Source organism: Mustela putorius, unplaced genomic scaffold, assembly GCF_011764305.1.
Source record: "Mustela putorius furo isolate JIRA1106 unplaced genomic scaffold, ASM1176430v1.1 tig00003909_pilon_pilon_pilon, whole genome shotgun sequence".
NCBI classification, from domain to species: Eukaryota; Metazoa; Chordata; class Mammalia; order Carnivora; family Mustelidae; genus Mustela; species Mustela putorius.
Genome location: NW_025422057.1, coordinates 17,114,549 through 17,136,893, shown reverse-complemented (window position 1 = coordinate 17,136,893; position 22,345 = coordinate 17,114,549). Strand labels below are relative to the sequence as shown.

General features: G+C 47.1%; 1 protein-coding gene across 43 annotated transcripts in view; it reads left to right on the top strand.

Moving 5' to 3' along the window:
* Positions 1-2,773: 2,773 nt before the first annotated feature.
* TCF7L2 (transcription factor 7 like 2) overlaps positions 2,774-22,345 on the top strand; it is a 196,775-nt gene continuing 177,203 nt past the window's right edge. For 27 of the 43 annotated variants that reach the window (XM_045068557.1, XM_045068552.1, XM_045068555.1 and 24 more), the window contains exons 1-4: positions 2,774-2,962; positions 3,231-3,297; positions 3,507-3,631; positions 15,705-15,773. In XM_045068557.1, the coding sequence (XP_044924492.1) occupies positions 2,774-2,962; positions 3,231-3,297; positions 3,507-3,631; positions 15,705-15,773 (450 nt within the window). The remainder of the gene's footprint in view (positions 2,963-3,230; positions 3,298-3,506; positions 3,632-15,704; positions 15,774-22,345) is intronic. The other 16 variants (XM_045068560.1, XM_045068562.1, XM_045068563.1 and 13 more) reach the window with 1 other exon arrangement.

The following is a 22,345-nucleotide window of genomic DNA, read 5'->3' as shown; positions in this document are numbered from 1 at the left end:
TCAGGGTTAGATTAAAAAAATAAAACTGCACAGGACAAAGAAATTGCCATAAAATTGAGTTACTATGAATGTGTTCCAGTTTAAGTAAATAAGCCCTTAAAACAGGCTTTAGGAAAGTCTCTGCTGTACACAGACGGACTCCGGCACACTAGGTATGCAGGTGACAATTAGCAAGTGTGAAAAGCTATGGTCATTCGCTAAATGTGTAAATCTAAAGGCAACCAAGTGAAAAGACCTACGAAAAGGAAACTGTTAAATCCATTTGTACATGGATTTAACAGTGAAGCATTTCATTCTTCATGTTTTTACTTGGTGTCTTGAAATAATCCCCTTTCTGTCTCCACTCTCCCTCTTAGAAACTGTGCCCGCCTTATTTATTTATGAAGTCTGAAGGTTAGTCCTACCTGCTGAGACTAATTAGCCCTGTGCTTTGTATCCTATGCAATCCTGTCTGATTAAATGTACACATTTGTTTTACTTCTTTTCTGGCTCCTTCTCACTCTACTTCTGATTTTCTGATTAATATTAAAGTTGGGAGTTACAGTGATTCTCCTCCGTAGACCCCCCCACCCCCATTTTATTTTGCCTGCATCTTTACTCTTTAGTGTGCTAATGTGGTTGTGAATTTTTCCCAGTGCAGGGGAATTCACTGGCCTTGTCAATCTTGGTATCATTATTTTTAGTAGACTTCTTTCTGAGACCTTAGCCTATAAAACAGTTTTGCTGAAACCCAAACTCTCTAAATATTACATGGCAAATTTGCTTTCTTTTAGAAACCTTAGGTGCTGATGGGCCAGTTGGAACGGATGTGAGTTTTTTTAGGAATTGGTGGGATAATTTAGTACATCATGGACTGCAGACCAACACTGTTCCTAACAGATAATTTGCTAATTCCTATTGATTTCTTTTTTTCTTTTTTGTCCCCCCCCCCTTCATGTTGTAGTTTCCGGTCCACTTCTCATCGGATATTTGCAAGAAAATGAGTGCTCCTGCTCCAACATCCAGGAAGACTATGTTTTGGGAGAGTCAGACCTTTTCCTCTTTAACATAATTCTGTTCCCCATTTTGTAGCAAATCTGCTCCCCAGGCGAGTGCCTAAAAACAACAATACCTGCCTCAAACCCCAGGTTTTCCACCTCCTCCCAGAGCTCTTTCAGCATCAGCAGTGGTTAGCAATTTCCTGCCAGAGCCATCTACATCTTGATTATTTGGCCGGTCTTTTGGGGATTTCATTTCACACCCCCTTGGAGCACCACTGATCCCAGGGGTTGGTGAACTTTCAGTTTTATTTTCCCTGGCGGTGTTAACGCCCAAACTTTTCACCTCCAAAGGCAGAAAGGACTTTGAATCCCAGCTCATTTTTTACCACCTCCAACGTCAGTTACCAAAGGAGAGGGGGAAAAAAAAAGGAACAACACTTTACATTGAAAAGAACCACGTATTTTTCCTTAAGGATATTTTTAATGCCCCTGACTAACACTGCAGTATTTGATTGTTTTTTGGACAAAAAGTCATCTTGGTATATTTACTCTAGTGAGACTTAAGATTTAATGAAATGACTCACTATTAATAAACAAAAAAGGGAGGGAAGACCTCGTGGGCTAATAGTTTCTTTCACTGCAGATGACCAGGAACTTTGCCCAGCTCCCCACTTCCCCAAGCTCTCTGAAAGTGGAGGGTTGATCTTTCTTTTTGACCACTTCTGTTAGATCCCCGCCCAAGGGTGGCTGATTTCCCCGCTGGATTAGCCACTAAGCGACACCCCGCCCCCCTGCCCCTTCCCCACAGTACTCTCCTCCTTTTCCCCTTCCTTAAGACTTATTTCTAATATTTCCGAAGTGCACTTTTTCTGGGCCTCTCCCCATCCCCGCCCCCCAAGTGGGCTTTCCTTCCGCCTTCCTCGGCTCGGATTCCTGACTCGGTCGCCACCCCCTTCCCCTCCTCTCCCACTCCGCATTGTCCTTCCGAAGCCGCCCCCCTCCGGGAGCGAGTCCTGTACCCTCGCCCAGACTCGCGGGCTCGCACCCACTCAGCGCAGGCCTTTCCCCCTGCACACTCCTCCCTCCGACTCTCTCCCCCCTCCTCCCCCGCCCCTCTCCTCCTCCTCCTCTCCCTCCTCCCTCTCCCGGCGCCCGAAAGGATCATTGTTAGCCGCCCCCGCCCCGCCCACCCCGGCTGTTTATTTATGCACACGTCACCGGGCCGGCCCCGCCCCCCGGCATCTCATTAAGCGAGTGTGTTCCTCTCGCCCTGTCAATAATCTCCGCTCCCAGACTACTCCGTTCCTCCGGATTTCGATCCCCCTTTTTCTATCTGTCAATCAGCGCCGCCTTTGAACTGAAAAGCTCTCAGTCTAACTTCAACTCACTCAAATCCGAGCGGCACGAGCTCCTCCTGTATCTTCGGCTTCCCCCCCCTTTGCTCTTTATATCTGACTTCTTGTTGTTGTTGGTGTGTTTTTTTTTTTACCCCCCTTTTTTATTTATTATTTTTTTGCACATTGATCGGATCCTTGGGAACGAGAGAAAAAAGAAACCCAAACTCACGCGTGCAGAAGATCTCCCCCCCTTTCCCCTCCCCTTCTCCCTCTTTCCCCTCCCCAGGAGAAAAAGACCCCAAAGCAGAAAAAAAAGTTCACCTTGGACTCGTCTTTTTCTTGTAACATTTTTTGGGGGGGGGGCAAAACTTTTTGGTTTTTTTTTTTTTTTTTTTTTTTTTTTTTTTTCTTCCTCCTTCATTTTTCTTCCAAAATTGCTGCTGGTGGGTGAAAAAAATGCCGCAGCTGAACGGCGGTGGAGGAGATGACCTAGGCGCCAACGACGAACTGATTTCCTTCAAAGACGAGGGCGAGCAGGAGGAGAAGAGCTCCGAAAACTCCTCGGCAGAGAGGGATTTAGCTGATGTCAAATCGTCTCTAGTCAATGAATCAGAAACAAATCAAAACAGCTCCTCCGATTCCGAGGTAGGAAAAGCCCCTCGGGCTGGTGGGGTCTTGAGTCTATTTCCTGGGCTTGGCAAACGGTGCCGAGAGGGGAGGAATCGGGGCCGGGGGCGCCGCGGGGCCGAGCGGGCGGCGTGTGCGCGCGGTGCCACCATTGCAGAAACTTGTAACCCTGTTTTCTCTCCCCCCCCCCAAAACCCCTCCACCCCGCTGATCCTTTTTCTCCCCCTTCTCCCCCCTCTGCGTGGCGTTTGCCCCTCGCCCTCCCCACCTCCACCCCTCCGGGAAGGCGGAAAGACGGCCTCCGCCTCGCTCCGAAAGTTTCCGAGATAAATCCCGGGAAAGTTTGGAAGAAGGTGAGTACGCCCCGCGCGCCCCGCAACCGCCCGGAGCCGCCCCCCGGGCCCGCCGCCCCGCGCGCCCCGGCCCCGCGCCCCGCTCGGCCCGGCCGCGCGCCGGCCCTGCCGGGGCGCCCGGCTACTTGGGGCACTTTCTAAAAAGTTTCTCCTCGCTCTCTCCCGCTCGGCGCGGCCGCCGCCGTCCCCTCGCCGCCCCGCCATGTTAGCGGCCAAGAGGCAAGATGGAGGGCTCTTTAAGGGGCCACCGTATCCCGGCTACCCCTTCATCATGATCCCCGACCTGACGAGCCCCTACCTCCCCAACGGATCGCTCTCGCCCACCGCCCGAACCGTAAGTGCCTCCGCGCCCGGCCCCCGCCCGCTGCCCGCCCGCCCGGCCCCGCATGCGGCCCCTGCCCTGCCCCCTCCCTCCCCTCCCCTCCCCTCCCTCGCTCCCTCCCTCCCCGCCTCCCCCTCCCCGCCTCCTCCCCTCCCCGCCTCCCCTCCCCCGCTCGCGGCCCAGGCAGCCCGAAACTCTCCAAACTTTTCTGCCTTTTGTGGACTGGATTTGTTTGCACTTCGCCATGTTCTTGCTTTCAGTTTGCTGCCTCGTGATGTTGGGGAGACCTGTCTTTCCAAGCAGGGCTTTGTTGGGTTGTGGGGGGAAAGAGAAGAACTTTTTTTTTTTTTTTTTTTTGCGCTCTGATTCCCCCTCCCCCTGTGGTGGTGTTGTTTGTTTCACCCTGGGAAGACGACTGTGTGGCTCTTTCTTTTCGCTCGCTCTCTCTCCCTCTCTCTTCCTTCCCTCTTCTGTGGCGTCTTGGGTTTCCCCGGTTAACCCCTTGGCTGCCGCTGCCGGGGCCCGAGTGACTGGGCTGCGTCCGACGCGCGGGGTAGAGAGTGGATTTTCCTGCAGGCGTTGGACTGGAGAAGTAGCGAGCGCGCGGAGCCCGGGGCCCTGGAGAAGCGCCTCGGCTTTCTCTTTCGGCTGGTTATTTATTTAGCTTTCTAGTGGCGATCGCTGGCTCTCAGCCCCCCTCCCCCTTTCCTCTGGAAGGTCACGCTTCCCAGACTGGTCTCACTGCAAACTTGGGGGGCTCTGGGCTGGCTTTTCTTTGGTAACCCCGCAGGGCCGCGAGCGCCCTGGGCGCGGAGGCGGGCTCGGCTGCGCAGCGCGCTGGCTGCGGGCTCTCCCGGGCCGCGCGGAGTCGGGAGGCCCCTGTGACCGGGTTCTTGGTTTGTGTACAGCCGGGATGGCCTCTTCTGAGCGGATTCGATGTATTTCTAGAGAATTTTGGTGCCTTGGGGCTCATAGCCCGGTCTGTGTTCGCCAGCTTCCGAGAAGGCCCTCAGTGGGCCCTGGGTGGGGGGATCAGAGACCAGGGTTTGCCGGCCCAAGGGTGTGTAGAAGGTGAGGGAGGCCAAGGGCGCCCCTCCTTCAAGGGAGTGGGCTGCTTCTCGCCGGCCACCCAACTTTGGGGGGCCCCAGGGCGGCACCGGGGGCCGGCTTCGTGGGTGCTTCCCGCAGCGTGCGTTCCGCGCCCGCCCCTGACATTTGTATTAATAAGACTCATCCCCTTCTCCTGCCGGCCTCTGCCCCCTGCCTTCGCCCTGAACCCCTCCCTCCACCCCCCTCCCCCAATCCCACCTTCTTGTAAAAAGCCTGGATCGCCAATCTGTAGAGACAGCCTTTGGACGTTTGTGCCGGGTTTCGCGGGATTGTCATTTTGCACCTTTTCTGGTTTGGTCCCCTTACTCCTTATTTACACACACTACTTTTGTTTTTTCTTTTTCGGTAACTCGAGATAGCAATTTGAAATAATGTACCCAGTGTTCAGCAGCCGTGGATTCGGTTCTAATGGCCGAGGGCTGGCCGGTTGGGAGGCGATCCGATCTACAAGTGTTTCTAAGCATTAAAATATTAACTATCAGGTTTTACTTGTTTTTTGGGCCCTGGCAAAAAGGGCAAGGGCATGCCAGACCGGTCACTTTTTATGGCTAGGAAAGAGAAATAATTATCCCCCCTCCCTCGCTCCCTGTACCCAGGCTTCTGCATGCCTGGGAAGCTGGTAGAGCGTTTCAGCCCGACCTCCTCCTGCGGGGCCAGCTCCGCCAGGCTGCGGGGGCCGGGCTGTGGGGTTGCCGCTGTAGGGGAAGCACAGACCGGTTACGTTGTATTTTTCTTGGGAGCTCGTGGGCATCTTAAACCGGGAGCATTCGGCTCAGAATCAGAGAGGGTTTGTGTAGTGACCAACCCGACCAAGCCACATTCCAAAGTAACCCTGAGAATTTCTTACTCTCCTCCCCTCCCCCTTCGATGGATTCCTCTCCGGTATTATTTAAAAATCCACGTAGCCATCCGAAAGGCCATCAGAATATTGAGCTTTGATGGCGGGCTGCTTGGCCTTCTTGACTCTTTTCAGACTCCTGGTCTGACCGCTGGCGATCTTGCCCCACGGCCGCCTAACAACTTGAACAGTTGTGTTGTGCTGTAATTAGGAAACAGGGAAATGGTTAAAGGCAAGTAAATGATTTCCCGGTGCGAAAAGGAAGGCTCCCAACCCTTCGGTCCCCTTTGTGGGCATTATAGGAATAGACCGCTCCAGCTATTTTAATTGTGGACGTAGCGGGTGGCCTTGTGCTCTGACATCAGATGGAGTAGGAGAGGACATTTCTGAACTCAGTAGGCAGTTTTGAGATTTGCATGTCAAACACCAACAGACATCTTTGTGTGTGCTGCCCCTTCCTCCTTCCTGTCGGTTACCTGGGTTAGAGCCTGTGCTCCCAAATTAAAGTTATTTATTTAGGCCAATAAGCAGAGCAGTAGAAATGGGGACGAGAGGCTGTTGCGTGTCACTTCTGACGTCTTCGATCAGAGGGCCAGCTTGCAATTTCAGATTTGATAACCGCTGCCGAGGGCATCTGTAGGCAAGATAGAGGTCTTTTCATGCTCCCCTGAAATTCTTAGTGCTTCATAGAGTGGGTTTTCAGAGGGCAAGGTGTAAAGACCAGCTAGCTGGATGCTTCCTTTTCCCGACCCTCCTTGGTGGTGGTGTTTTTGCTGCGGTTTCTGTTCCTTGTTAGTGTACCTGTAAGCAGCTGCGTCCTTTAAAAAAGCAAACTCTTTGGATCCCCGATTTCTGCTTTTCTGTTTAAGAATGTAAAGAATTAAGGAGTGTCGTTAAATCAGCTATGATGAATAAAACATTATCTCAAGAATAACGCTTTAATTGCCGAAGACGCCATAAAGCTTGATAGTAATAATTTTATTTTAAAACGACAAAGCCTTCTGCATAACATTAATTTAGTCTTTGATACAGTAATAGGAAGGGCTTTTAAAAAGACAGATTCGAATACAAAACTGCATTAAGGAGAGAGGTCTGGTTAAGTAGATGGTAAGTGATAGAAGAGCAAATATTAGAACTGTGGTAACATTTGTATATTAAAGATAAGAGTGTTGTTACCATATTGAAGGTGATAGGAAAAAGTAAGTTTCACGTTTCTTTTTCCCCCTTGCCAAACGAGAAGTAGGAACAGGGTGGTCAGGATTCTAGTGAGGTCTGAGATTTCTTTTTAAGGCTTGATTATCAGAGTTCTCGCATCTTCTTATAGCCCAAAGTTAGTTGTTTTTTTTTTTTTTTTTTTTAACTGAGCTGTTGGCTAACTAGGTTGAACAAATAAATAAGCAGCATCTTGAATTCATTTTTGAACTTGGAATCCAGCATTTAAAAGAAACCAAGAGGGGCCTATTCATTGGGGTTTTATTAAGCGGGGCAAACATCTTCTCTTTCTGGCTTGTGAAAAATGGATGTTTTTTCCTCTCACTCAAACAACATAATCCTTTCTAATACAAAAGATTTAGACCTCGAGAGTGTGAAGGGTTAATGGTGGTCCTTCCCTGGTTGCTCTCTCACCCCCCACCTTCACCCCTGATTGTTTTGACAACACTTTTCAAAGTGTGACATTCCAAGCCCCTACATAACAATGTAATATTACTGTAATTACACAGGTCATTACATTTTAAATAGAGAACAATAAAATGCTTATCGCCCTGAAAAAGAACAGGTGTTCTTGCCCTTCTTTGGTATTTATGCTAATTGTTTTTCATCTCCTTCAGAAATATTTATGGCGAACATGTTTAGATTCCAATCTCAACGCAACAGCATTAATTCTGTGCTAATCTTTATAGGTTGGGGTTTAGTGTCTGCAGTACGGATTATGGGCTCAACATGCACCCAATAAGTCATATTTTAATGATTATAAATTTAATACGCCAGCGCTTTGCAGTTTGTTGAAATTAAAGCTTTCTGAACCCCCACCCCCCCCACCCAAACAAGCTATTAGGCAGCTGGGGGCCCGAAGTGCCTATTTGGAAGCAGTGTTTTTGGAAACTTTGGACTGCTTAAGGGAAGTAGCTTTTACTGATGCCCCCTATCTGATTGAGAAAAGATTTGGAGGCAGACAATCCCGGTTCTGGCTAGGAGTTTTCCACCTTGATTTTAATTTTACTGATACGGATTTCATTTAGAGTCACTGCTGGAAGCTGGTCAGCTTTCTGTTTCTTAGCAAGCTGTGAAAAAGTTACAGGAAGGTTTCCGGGGGCTGGCGGATCCAGAATGCTTTTCTGTTAGCAGCCCAGGATAACTGCAGTTCTGCGCGCCATTAAAAAAATATTTGCTTTAGAAAACTAGCATTTTAATAGTTGCACCAGAGGCTGTGCTTTCAAAGATTACAGTAGAAGCCTTTGCAGGTTTTGAATGCCTCCTCACATCCCACGAGGTGCCTGTGTGCCTGCAGAAAGTGCCCGGGTGCAACTTCTCTTACACACGCACAGTAGGTAAAGGAGAAGGTAACTAAGAGGATTTTACATTTTGTCAGATGTTTCCCAACAGGGGCCCCCAAATCACATTAAAAATGCACTGTAGAGAAAGGACAGCTGCAAATTTTTGTGTGGACGTGTGTTTCTGGACCATGACTAAAACTCCTAGGACCTTTTCCCCAGCTGTCTGGAAGTTATGTGGAAGTTGGTTTATTGGCAGTTAAGTATGAGACAACCTGGATTTAGCAGAGGCTCTCTCCTGCACAGGAAGTAGATGACATTATATTGGGGGAAGGGAAGAGGCTGCAGGCAAGGAGTGATTTACTCCTTTTTTGTTTTGTTTTGTTTTTTTTTTTTTTTTTTAAACCATGGCGTTGCCAAATAAATAAGCACTTTCCAAGGAAGTAGGTGTAAGCTTTTTAGTCTTGGTATGTGGAATTAGATAGCATCTTTAACCACATTTATAATTGTTCTAAGGTGACACATTTCAGAAGTTTTGAAGGGAGGGGTGAATCAGATTCTTGGAGGCTTTTCTTTTTGAAGGGGTGTGGAGCGTGGGCATCTGAGTTTCTTCTGGAGTGAATATTGGCAACTGTGTAAGTAAATCTTCAACTCTGACTTATAATTGAGCACATTTGTGAAGGAAATGGTTAATTTTACAACCAAAGGCAAACTTGCACCTCGACAGGTCTGCTGAAAGAAATGTGCCCTAGTCCTTTGCTGGCAAGCGCCACCGGGTCATAAATCCACAGGCTTTATTTACCGCCCATAACACTTATGAATGTTAAGATATTTGACGCCACGTTGGCCTTATAATATTCAAGGTCCGCAGACATTGGCAGTAGCTCAAATTTCTCTCACTAATTATAAGCAACGAGATGGGGGTTGGAGTGTTGGTGGGGGGAGCCCATCTCCAAAGCTGCCCTCCCCCCTTCCGTGACCCCCACCTCTACAATCTGAGCTTACTGAGTGAGACAGACACCCTCTCCTTTGGCAGCTGACTTGTACTTTTCCTCTAGGCTATTGTTATACACATTTATAAAGAGCACTTTCAGGGATGGAAATTCAGTGGGGGCTTTGCACAAATGCCTTTTTCAAAAGCAAAGTTGCTCTAGCTGTGTGCATCTTTCCTTGTCTTCTGGCTTCTCCTTTTTCTTTTTTTCCTTTCCTTTTCTTTCTTTCCCTTTCTTTCTTCTTCTTTTTTTCTTTTTGGACCGTGTTGCCTATATTGTGCATATTTCCCAGAATACTTAAAGAAACCCGATACGAGAATCTTCTCTTTAATTTATATGATGATGTTCCACTGAGCTGGAAGGGCAGAAACACACGTTGCATGGTGCAGTAGTTAAAAAAAAAAAAAAGTAGTTAAAAAAAAAAGTTAGGTGGGCGAGGAGAGTTGATTAAAGGAATTTAACGGATGAGGAAAAAAAAAAAGTTCCAGAATTCATTGGGGAGGGCAAGGCCACTCATTTGGGAAAAGTACACTGTTGTTTTGGTGGTGGGGGTGGGGGTGGGGGGCACAGAAAAGTAGCCAGGGAGGCAGCATAAATGCTTGATTAGGAAAGATTGGGAAAAATAGAAGAAGATGGGACAGACATTTGGGCTTTGGGGAATGGCTTGATTGAAATTGGGGACTGGAAGTTTCTTATGAGAGGTGGGAGTACCATGGTGGTGGGAGCACCGGCTGCTGTTAGAAAACGATTGCTTTGCTCCAGTCCCCACCTAAAGTGCTCTATCCAGCAACAGATATGTTTCCGATCAGTTATTTGTGTGAGGGGCCTGGGGCTGGGGCGTCTGTGGTGGAGACCCCAAAGAGAGAGAGAAGGCCAGTCATCCTGCCGATTTTAATTAATTTATTTTTTTTAAAAAGTGGGCTGTTCCGGTGCGTGTGTTACAAGGGACCACATGGAAAAGGGGGAGTGGGATGGCAAGGTGCACGGCTAAGTGTTGAAGGGGGGCTGACGGCTCTGTCATTGCTGGCCTGGCCAGATCCTTCCCTCCGTCCAACCCAAACTTAAAGACTGAGGCTGAAAGGTTTTATTTTCTAATCAATGGAATGCAGAAACTTACTAGCCCTCAGGGACCGCTATGAATCCCTTAACAGCTCATTACAAAGATGGGGCAGTGGGATCCATGAACGGGTTATCAGCCGTAGTGTTCTTCAGTGTTCCCAGGATAGGTTGTTCTTCCTTAGGCACATCTGATTTCGGGCTGGTCATTCAGTCTATTATGTTTTATCTTTCTTGTTGTTGTTGTTGTGAAGTAGCCCCAAACAGTTCTGTTTATAGGGGTGGGCAGGGCTTAGGGCTGGTATTAGTGGGGATCAGCTCTGAAGGAGTTAAAATTGCTTGCTAAAGTTTGGCATCATGAAAATAAATTTGAGGCCTGGTAGGCATTAGCAGGGCACAGCACATTTACAGAGCTTAATTAGTACGAACTGTAATTGTTCATGGTCTGCCAGAAGAAGTAATGTTCAGGAAAAGTGGAGTCCCTTCTCATGCAGCCTTCAGTTTGAAACCGATAAATCACTTGCATATTTGTGTAGTGATTCAAATGGAGCTAGGACCTCTCCCATCCCAACATGTGGTAAATTGTAAAGTCAATGAATTGCAGATGTAGGCTACGGTGAGATTCTCCCAGAAAATGCAGAATGAATGGGAAAGAATGATGCTATAAATATTTACTGAGAAGATAACTAGGGCCCTGCGTGCTGGGCCAATTACGGTGTACTAAATATATTAGCAAAATGCTTAAAAAATTGGGAGGATTTGTGTGGGTCTTCGGGTGGGTTGGTTTGTTTTGGAAAGTAAAATAAAAGGCGTGATGTTACTGTCTTGTCAGTTTTATTAAGCCCGAGTCACAATGGCAAACCCAGGGAAGGACACATGAAACCCACATTAATGCAAATTAATTCGTTATGAGTTGCAGAGCTGTGACTGCTAAGTGGAGTAATGATAGGGCATCATTTTAAGAGTGTTAATGTAGCAACTTCTAATGAAAAATGCTGTGTTAGGAACATGTCTCAGCACCTTAGCCCACGTGTTTTTATATGCTAGAAATGCATTTCATACAAGAGCAGGAAGCTTGATTCACGTCATACCCTCCCCTCCCCCTGTTTAAGAACTTTAATTATGTTTTGATGTTTAAAGAAAATCTTCTGGTTTTTCTTCAAAAATCAGCCCAGAAATGCCTATCACCAGAACCAAGTTCAACTTTTCTTTCTTTCTTTTTTTTTTTTTTTTGCATCAGATTGCAACACCGAGCAGAAAAACAATGGATGTAGCCACCCCCCCACCTCTGCCCCCCCATAGACCTACATCTATAACTTTCTTGAAGTCATTTTTTTCCCTCTTTTTCTTTCGTGGAGGATTTTGGTCTCAGGCAATGTTGCAAGTCTTCTCTCCGCACATGCGAGTAGGTGGATGTGTGTGGAAGCTGTGAAAGTTAATGACCGTTCTCTGACTCATACCTGATGGTTTCAGGTTGAGGAAAAGAAAAGAAAAATTAATGAGGGTAAATAGACCTTGGATGGAACATCGAGACAGTAGGAGAGATTGTTCCTGTGTCTAAAGGCATGCGTTTTGTTGCAGCAGAATTTCTGAAGGAGAATGCCAGGAAGTGAAAAGGGGATGCCTTTGTTAAGTTGTTGTTTTAGGATGGTACAAACGTTCAGTGTTGAGATCTGGGGAGGAATGTTTAAGCCGGTATGCCTACCAGTCAGTGCTGGTTTTGCTTTCCTTGCAGAAGTTAGAGGCCCCCTTGGCACTTTTTGGAAGGGCAGTCAGTAATCCAGAGTCCTGGTCTGAAGTTTATTTCCCATTAAATGGAAGAGGTTTGTCGCATAGGACAAGGGGTGCTGTCTGGGTCCTGAACAATGACCGATGACCTAAGAAAGACTCTTGGATGTATGAACAGCAGCAAACATATGCTGTCTTTTAGGGTAATGATGTGGGAATCAAACATCGGGCGGCTCCTGGTGGGAGCTACAGGGTAAAAGTGGACCCCAAATCCCCCAGGCCAAAACCTTTTAAAAGGGGAATGAATCTGGATTTTTTTTTCTTGAAATAAGAAAGAAGGCCAGGTGATTCATAAAACTGAAAATAAAGCATAGGCTCCACCTCTTCCCAATTTAGTGGAATGAATAGGTCTAAAAAATTAGTCTTTATTGCACTGGAAGTTCACTTAGTGTTGGAAAAACCAGCACAGCATTTAAATTACTTTCTATTTAGTCCCCTTTGTGGCGGAGACCTCTGTGGTTGTGAAAGTAGTTTTCCTTTTTCTCTCGTCTCTGGATATCTCTGATGTCTTGTATCTGAAACATCAAATTAAGAGCCAGTAGTAGTGATTAGAAATAAAACAGGAGACATCAAGATATGGTAATAATATGGGAAGGAGTTAATTGTCAATTGTTGGTTTTTTAATTGCTGGGCAATTGTGCAAACCTGCGCCAAGCATCACCCCATCTTCGTGGTTCTTCCTCTGGACAAGTGAAGGCCAGATCATCTGGGGGTGTTCGGGTAGGTGGGTGGGCTTGGCCATTGTAGACAAGCACACAGGAAGGGAAGGTTTATTTTGTTGGAAGTTTCACGGGAAGGAATTAACTGGAAAGGGCCCTGGAATTCTCACTTGGTGGCACCCCAGGGAGGCGCCATGACGGGAACATGGTGCATGTCCATGGTGTAACAGCTACGCTTGCTGGCGGAGGAAGTGACGGAAGGAAGTGACGCGGGCTGCTGCGGGTGACCAGGGGCAGGGTGGCCCCAGGGGTGGGAGCCTGTGGCAGCCTGCTTCTAGAACTCAGGTGAGCCTTGTGCTGGATCTCTCCACCTCCCTCCCCTCATCTTCTGGGGAAAACAAAACAAAACAAAACAAAAAACAAACAAAAAACCGTGCCATCTCTTGTCCTTGCCTTCCTTAGATGTTTTTTTACAGAGAGAGAAATAAATTCCGTGTGCCAAGTTTTTCTGGGTCCTTGTATTTTGTCTTTGTCTTAAAAAGCTAAACTATAACGAACAAGGCATCTTTGTTTTTTACGGAGAAGCATAAAGCCTTAGAAAGTCTGTGCTTAAGAAACTAGTCTTTGGGAAAAGAGGGCATGGAAACCCAAAGGAGAAACAAGAAAATTATTCTAAGTCTTTGTCACTGTAGCTCGGGGAGGTTTAGCTCCAGGTGGGTCCCAAGACAGTGATTACTGGCTAGGAGCGAAGATCTGATTGGAGGTTGTGCTGTGTGTATTTCTGAGCTGGTCCAGGTGGTTCTGTGTGGCTAGACACCTGAGCAGGGAAGTCACATTACTTGGGGGTGTTAGGATGGTGTGTGTGTGTGTGTGTGTGTGTGTGTGTGTGTGCTTGTTAAATTAACTTGGTCCAGCTAGATTCCTAAGGACCTCGCAGCTGCATTTTTACTCTTTTAATTGCAGCATTCTCTCTGGGATTGTGTTGTCCGGGTGGTGATTGGACGCAAGGATTAAGAATGGAACCGGACAAGTGAAAATTGAATTTGGATTAGCCACAGTTTCATTAATTTATTCATAAGACTGTGATTATATGAAATTTTGTTTCCACGACATATCCTGAGTTATCAGGTGTCCATTCAATTTTAATTGACAATCTGAGATTCCTGTGGTTACCCTGAGTACAGATTGCCTAGGGGCTCTGCAGGGTTTGTGGGAAGAAAAGCTTGGACAAGTTTCCATTAAGCTCTGAATCAGGCAGTTGGAAAAGAGGAGAATAAAACCCTGCTGAAAAGGGGGACACGTTGTTACTGTTGCCTCTTGACTTAGAAGGAGGACCCCACCCCTCCTCCCCAAGAGCCGCTCTCCAGCCAAGAATTCCAAACTCGCAGAGGAACCTGTCCCTAGCACAAAAGTTGTTTTAAGATGATGGGGAATTGTCACACAAATTAGTGCAATCACTGTTTCCTGACTGACAGTTTTCACAGAAAGGGCAGGGGGGCAAAGCATGCAATTTCATCTTTTCCTGCGATTCACTTCGGTGAACTGTTTCTGAGTGTGTTGGGGGCAGGCTGGAGGGGGCACTATCTCCACTTGCTCTGGGTGCATCTTGTGTTGTTTTGGGGAGTGCGGTTCAATCACTGCGCTTTGACAGGTAAGAGAAAAAAAATATTTTTTGGCCTCATCTGTATCGTGCCCCCTTTCAACCTTGATTAATATGTTTTGGGGGCAGACAGACTCATATGTAGACAGTGATCTCCGAGCCCACTGTATGCCAAAGTGGGGACTTAGAGCCTTTCCCACGAGCAATAAAAATGTAGACTTTTAAAATTTGATCACTTCTGTGTTGTGTTTATTTTGAGTTGGTTCAAAAGTTCTGTGAATTTCTTTGTTTTTTATTTTTTTCTTTCATTTTTTTTTTTTCTTCCCCAAAACCTGTGTGGACTGAATGATTTTTCATGTAAGGACCAATATAGAAAATGATGGGATCTGAAGCCCCCTTGCAAGCTAGATTACACTTTGTCATGATAAGAGAGAAGTGTTCTGGCAGAGAAGTGTTCTGGATCGGAGCAGGAATAGCAGTAGGAGTAGCAGTGGTTTGGAATCTCACGGATGCCCATTGCCATGAGAGGAATGGGCAGCTATTTCCCAGGGCCATCTGATTCCTCCTCATTTGTTCCTAAATTGCAGATTGAAATACATTTTCAGATACCGTTGAGATCCTTTAGTGATTGTTGTATTGTTTTTAAGATAAACCAGCAGATGGTGTTTGTTTTGCCTATCTGTAGGATCCCAGGGTCAATGAGTATTTTTTGGGGAAAGGAGAACTTGGTGGGGAAGCTCAGCTTTCTCTCCTGTTTGGGGACGGCTCACGTCTTTGAGGAAGAGTCCGTAGGATTGCAGGGCAAAAGGCCCAGGAGGGACATCACCTCGTTGTGCAGAGTCTGAGGGAGCCAGGGACCAGCATTCACCCAGGGTCCACTGATTGGGTGGTCCTTAGAACACTCGGTGGCTCTTTGGCCCTGGCTGGCTCCCTCCTTGGGGAAGTGTGGATTCCTAGAGTGCAGGCTAGAGAGGTGTTCTGGGGCTGATAGCTTAGTCATTGCAAGAGAATGTATTAAGGCTTCTGGTGACCCCTGAATTCTGCCTGCCACATTCGTTTCCCCCAAAATAGAATTGTGTTTATAGGAGCAAGTGTCCCGTGGTTAGAATGGTGGGGAGCTTGTACCTGTTGTAGTCTCGTGGCTGCTCACAATCCTTTCTCACAACCTTTCCTCTTGCCTACGTGTCGCAATTCTGATGACTTTTGCAGCACACAGTTAATTTTTCTGCAGCATCCTGCGCAGCACACTGGCGTCCTTTATGTTTTAATGGGCATCCGTCTTTCCTTTTCATGTCATTGATTCTCACTCCTGGCCCCCTCCCTCTCCCTTTTGCTTATTGAATAGGAGCTTTTTTTTTTTTTTTAAACTTTACCTTAGATTATTGTGATCATCTTATCCATAGCAACAAATAAAAATACTCAGGTCTTGATTGAATGCCAAGGCTGCAGTTCAATCTAGGAAGGTTTGTCTGCTATTCATAAACTGCTTAAGATGTTTTCTTGTAGTTTGTGACATAAGCAGAACGCTTTGATTTGGTTTCTTTCTACAGCTCCATTTTCAGTCCGGGAGCACACATTACTCTGCGTACAAAACGATTGAACACCAGATTGCAATTCAGGTAGGAAATGCAAGAGATCCTGAAGCTTGAATTGTCAATATGTAGGTCTCTTGTGTCTTTTATTCTCTGCCCCTTCCCCCAATCTAGTTGATGATGATGATGGTGGTGGTGATGGGGATGATGGTGGTTGGTGATGGGGATGATGACGATGGTGGTGATGATGATGGTGGTGATGGGGATGATGGTGATGATAGTGATGATGATGATGGTGGTGATGGTGGTGATGGGGATGATGATGGTGCTGATGGGGATGACGGTGATGATGGTGATGATGGGGATATGGTGATGATGATGATGGTGGTGATGATGATGATGATGGTGGTGATGGGGATGATGGTGGTGATATTGGTAGTGATGACAATGGTGGTGATGATGGTGGGGATGATGGTGATGATGGGGATGGTGGCGATGGGAACAATGATGATGATGGTGGTGATGACAATGTTGGTGATGATGATGGTGGTGATGGTGATGATGGTGCTGGTGGTGGTTGATTCAGTGGGGGAGGTGGGAAGCAAAGAATCGAGCAGAAATGCTACCAAAGTGATTTAAAGATTATGGAAAGAAAGAGGAGCCTGTGGTGGTTTTTGTTAGGTTTCTTGGTCAGGAGTAATGGGCACACACACCCCAGCTTGGCTCTTGTTTTTGGCTTAGGGAAGAATCTTCAATTGGGTGTGAGATGAGGTGGCCAACTGTGAACTGGAAGAATTGGGCAAGGGAGGGGGTGGAGAGGGAGAGGAGGTTGTGACAGCCAGAGAGTTGTTTCCGGTGGACCCAAATCGTGTTAAGTGGTGCTAAGAATATCGCTTTTGACCTGATCGTTCTGAAATGTTGATTTCTCTTGGACCTGTTGATATATGTCATTAAAAGTGCTGGAAGGGAGAGGTGACAGATCCCAGCTTCTGATGAGTGTCCTGTTTCCTGCTCACGTAGTACTTCCATTCTCTTAAATCCAAAGGCTAAACAAATCACGGACTAATATAGACTCGGAGCTGAACTGGTGCCAACAGAATGCAGTAGTGGAGGGAGAGCAGACTAATATAATTTTTGTCCGTCTGCTTTGCCTGGCTTTGCCAGGATGGATGTTACACATGGTGTAACTCATGGTTCTGAAACTCCTTGCATGTTCTGGTTTAACCCTTTGAAGAGAGGCTTTTGAAACCTGTTGCTGTGATGTTGGATTCTGGCTCCAGGTCTTCTCTTCTTGGAAGTTGATGTCAGTTGGTTGAATAATTTCTGTTGTTCCATTGCACTTTATCTTGTAGTCATCCCTGGCAGATTGTGTGTGTGTGTGTGTGTGTGTGTGTGTGTGTGTATGTGCGGTCTCACCAAACTAGAGCACATCGCGTCTTGGTAGCTCTGCTGTTTCAAATCTTCATCTTCCTGGATAAGACATAGCCACGTGCCCCAGCTAAACTGTGAATTCTTCCCCTAGTGCACAGTATGGCCTTGCAGACATTTTTTGTTCGGAGGATTCCCCAATATTTTTGTACTTACTTCAAGGCAACAGGAACTTATTTTTAAAATATTTTATGTACGTCTGCAGCATGCTGCCAATCTCTCTGTGTCTTTGAGGGGGAAAACGCGATCTTGATTTTTACCCCTTCACCCCAAATGTTTTCAAGCCTGATGTCTTGAACTCGCTGTGCAGTTGTTCCTGCCGGCGCATTTCCTCGTGGACCCTTCTTCCTTTTGATTAGTTGCGTAGTGAGCCTTGCTTCCAGAAACTGGTTAGATGGGGAGCAAGCCCAAACCCCAAGTCTTGATGGGTGGAGGGAAGCACAGACAAGTGTCCTGAGGCCTGCTACATCCAGTGGAGTGCTGGAAAATCATGTTGCCCGGGGTGTGGGAATTGTTGAGGTTGAATAGCATAGTGATCCCTATCTTGGTGTGGAAATGCTGGCTGGGGCCATGTCACTGGGAGACCAGCGGAGACCAGAGCAGCTGTTGTGTCTTTACACCCGCTGCTGAAGCGTCCCTTGTTAGACCGAGCAGGTCGGCTTTCTCCAAACCCCCTGGCACAGTGCAGGCCATGTGAAGCTCTTTCTCAGGAGGAAGATGGGGTAAATTACAGACCTCATTGTTTGGAGGACTGAAACCATTACTATCTCTCCATGAACAGGTAGTATTGTTCTCTCCTGGTTCTGTTTGCAAAGGCTTGATGCCCATGGGGGCAAACAGAGAGACATTTTATTAGAGACCCAGCACTGGCATGCTCTCAGAGTTCATTCTCCCCCAATCTCTGCTGGACCGGGAGGAGGCCAAGCCAAGTGGCATCTAGCTGTAATTGTAGTTTGATCATCAAAGGATAAGTGGCAGAAACCAGAAGAAGCAAAGGGAGAAAAGGGGAAATCTCGGACGCAGAATTATTCCCCATGTGTGTGGCAGCCTGAGTGCAGTGTGGGGCATAGAGATGAGGACGGTACTGCTTTGGGCTAGAACAGAGCTGATGGTTTCCCTTGGCGTCCTCCAGCATAAGGTTTACATGCAGTGTGATTGTTGGAGCAGAATTTTCTTTCCCTGGAAACTTAAAACTGCTTCACCTTAATAAATACTGTATCTCAATATGAGCTGAGCTTGTTGCCCTCCTAAGCCTCATCCTAAAATAAACACGGGTAGTGTGACACCTTGCATCACATGGGACCCATACCCCTTTCCTTTCCCATCCCCTGCGGTCTCAGGCCTTGGCCAAGGTCACCGTTTATATGAATGACCTCCGAGTGAGTCTTCGGCCACGTCCTGTTCTTGGGAGAAGTTTGGGCACAGTATCCATTGCCGTTTGGAGATCTCCCCCACTTTTGACCATTTCCGAACAACTCTCAGCTTTGAAAAGACAAGAGCAACACAAATGGCCCTACTCTCCCGAAGCAGTTAGCACACATCGAACTGGAATGGCCATTAACAGACCTTAAAAGAAAAAAAAAAGACATAGTTATTTGGTTCCACTGACTTTTAAAAGTTGGACTGAAGTATGATGTAAGCATAGTACAGTACACAGGTCTTTAATGGAGAGATGGATGGACTTTTACACCGTGAGCGTGCATGAACCATCTCCCTGACCAATATATCTTGTGGAGTTGGAACAGTTTTTCTGTAAAGGGCCAGTTAGTAAATATTTGAGGCTTTGCAGGCCGTATCGTCTCTATGGCAGTGACTCAATTCTGCCATTGTGGTGTAGAAGCAACTGAAAATAATACCTAAAGGAATAGATGTGGCCTTGTCCCAATAAAACTTTATTTATAAAATCAGACGATGGCTGGATTTGGCCCACAGGCTGTAGTCTGCTGGCCCCAGAGAGAATATTTCCAACTTCCCAGAAGTCTCGCTTGTTTCCCTCCTGTCCCAGTCGTCTGCCTACCCCCTCTTCCATGCTGCCCTCTTACCCCCACACCACTCCGAAATCTCACCACGGAACAGTTTTATCTATTGCCATGTGTTCGTTGTACCTGTTTTTTAGTTTCATTGAAATGGGATTGTACAGAATGGATTGTCTCATGTCTGGCCCCACTCAGCATTCTGTCTGAGTTATATTCCTGTGATTGTATGTAGCAAGAGTTAGCTTTTTTTTTTTTTAATTGCCATTAGTATTCAACAAGGAGTATGACACAATGCACACATCCTTTCTGTGTTATTGGATTTTTGGATTGCCTCCAATTTTCTGCTGTTATGAATAAGATCCTAGTAACATTCTCACCCCCATCCTTTGGAGGAATATGTGTGTCCATTTCTGTTCTTCGTATCCAAGAGTGGCCTTGGGGAGACACGGGGCAGTGAGTGTTTAGCTTTGCATCTATCTTTGGAGAGAGGGTTGAATGCCGGATTTCAGGTGTCGTCACCAAAGTGCCCTTGGCTGAGTGTTTCTGGGTGTGTGGGTGATACAGAGGAGGAGAGGGTAAAGTGAGCTAGGTGTGGTCGGAGGCCAGTTCGCCCTCACACAGCCCCTTGGCTTTTGGCCCCAGTTCCTAGGAACTCCTCCCACTGTCTCCATTAACCTGGGAAGGTTTTGCAGGCAGAATGCAGAGCTGGACTCGCACACTGTAGGCGCTTCCCAGAGAAGGTGGATGAGTGTTTGGGCCTCCCTCGTGCCTCCCCGAAGACAGCTCTTTGGAGACGCCTGTACTCATCATTATTCCAGCCTGAAGAGCAGTGTTGTCATCAAGGTCAAGACCCGCAGAAGAGATTTCCCTTGGTTTTCAGAAGGGCTACTTCAGAACCAATTAAGCCTTTGTTTTAAGAGTATTTTGGCCAAAGGTTGATGTTTTAACACCAAGTCAGATGTGATTTAGGAAAAAATAACTCCACACACAGCAAAAACAAACTGTGTAGACCTTTCATGGTTGTTTTCTTTTAAGATGTGAAGTGGTTTGTCCGTGTGTGCGCGCGCACGTGTGCATGTGTGTGCACACACACGTTTGTGTGTGTGCACAAAGACAACCAGGAGAGGCTCCAGAAGAAATGGACCATTTCATTTGTTTACACAGCTGAGCTGCAGAGACTTTGCAGTGGGTGTTGCTCTGCCTCTTGTCCTCAGGCTTTTGCAAGTTCGCATCTGAGCTTTACCAAAGCATATCCCTTCTGCTTGGTCTTAACGCTCACCTGCCATGACTCAGTAAGGCCCCAAGGACCCTCCTCCAGGGCCAGCGGAGCTTTCTGAAGTCAAGGAGGCAAAGATAGAAACTTCAGAGTGTCCTGGCCCCCTCTTGGCCCCTTATTCCTCGATGTGAACTTGACATTTAGTCTCGTCCATGTTTTAAAGTTAAGATTCCAGACGTCCTGCGGGTTGCAGCCCACCTCCTTGTGTAGGTGGACCCTTGGCATTTGTGATGAAAATGGCCAGAGGTCAGTACCCGTGTCTGATGACGGTCTCTTGTGTTTTGGGCCTGTCCTTTTGCCATGGGTCCCACGGCCTTTCAGTTCTCAGGACGATTTGGTTCAGGGGCAGATCCGGGCTAAGTGGGGGGACTCCCAGAAACAACTGTGGTTCTTAGTGTACTCGCTGCCTCAGTTTTCCGTCACTCCGCCTGCCGCACCTGGCTGCGGGATTTCCTGCCTGCTTTCCTGCCTGCTGCCTGCCAGCGGAGAGTGAAGTGTGTGTGCGCGTGCAGGTACCTGGGAGAACGCAGGAGACACGGATGGCATTTCACCAGGGTAGTTTGACAAAGCCTCTGGATGCCAGGTCTCTTATTCAGAAGGTTCATTCATTTGCTGCAGTGGTGAGGTGTAGGCTAATGGTCTCCTTGAAGTCCATACCTCAGAATATACATTCATTCATTCAGAAATATTTATGGCACATTTAGTGTGTGCCAGGCCCCTGCAGAATTTGCAGTGAGCAAAACAGACAAAACCCCCTTGTTCCAATGGAACTTAAATTCTAGTGATGTTCTCAATGCTGATTTGTAAGCACCCCGTTTCCCTGGGTCTGACCAAGCAGGCTTTGGGTGCGGTCTGGGAGTTGCATTTTTAATCAGAGTTTGGATTTTCAGCCTATTTCAGTTTGAGAATTGCTGCCCTACAGTCTTTTGAAATCAATCAGTCGATCATTTATTGGCTGCTCAGCGCCAGCTTAAAATTGAGGGCTGGCCAAGTGCTCAATTGGGATAACTTTTTCTCATTTTGAGTGAGAAACTAGATCGCCTGGAGGTTCAGATGAGCTCTAGGCCTTTGCTTCTCCATGGTTCTGTGAAGAGAGCCAGATACTTCGCAAGCCTCAAAAAGAGGCATTTCTTTTGTTTATGCAAGAGTAGCTCGGACGATAATGTGCCTGGTCTTCGGGGCCAAAGGCGGTAACAACAGTTGATAATAATAGCAGCTTACGCTTTATTGAATTCTCCTGATGCCTTGGGTCTGGTGTTAAGTGCCGCATATGAATTATTTATTGATTCTTCATAACAACACAGAAGGAAACCCAAAAGATGTAGTTACTCTTATTAGCATCATTATCTCCCATTTTGTAAATTCGGATACCACAGATATTTTGCCTAAGATCAAGGAATTAGGATTCAGACCCCAGCAGTCAGAAGGGAGAGAGATTATACACGACACAGCGTTATGCTAACTGCTGTCTGCGGAAGATAATGCTCGAGGGTCCCGGGGTTTCCTTAAGTCACTGGCCACTGACCAGCTCTCCGGGCTGTACACGAAGGAATCAGAGCTGGGAACTGCTGGAAAATACAGAATCCTAGGTTTCACTCCTTGAAGATTCCCGTTCATTAGGCCAGCTCAGTGTTTCACAGACTTGAGCAAGCATCACCTGGAGGGCACCTTGGTTAGATGTAGAATATAGCCCCTTCCCCCCCAATTTTAGTTCTGTGGGTCTGGGGTTGGTCCAGACATTTGCAGCTTTCACAGGGTATCAGGTAATGTGGATGCCCCCATCTGGCTAGAGCGCTCTGAGAACATCTGGGCTAGGGCACTGGTCCCCTCTGACTGAGGCTGCATGTCACAGTCCCTAGGGGAGCAGCAGAAACCATGATCAGGCTCTGCCCCAGCCCGCCTGGATTGGGATCTTTAGGGATTGGGGCCTGGACATCCCTGTTTTAAAAAATTATTTATTTATTTGTGGAGAGAACAAG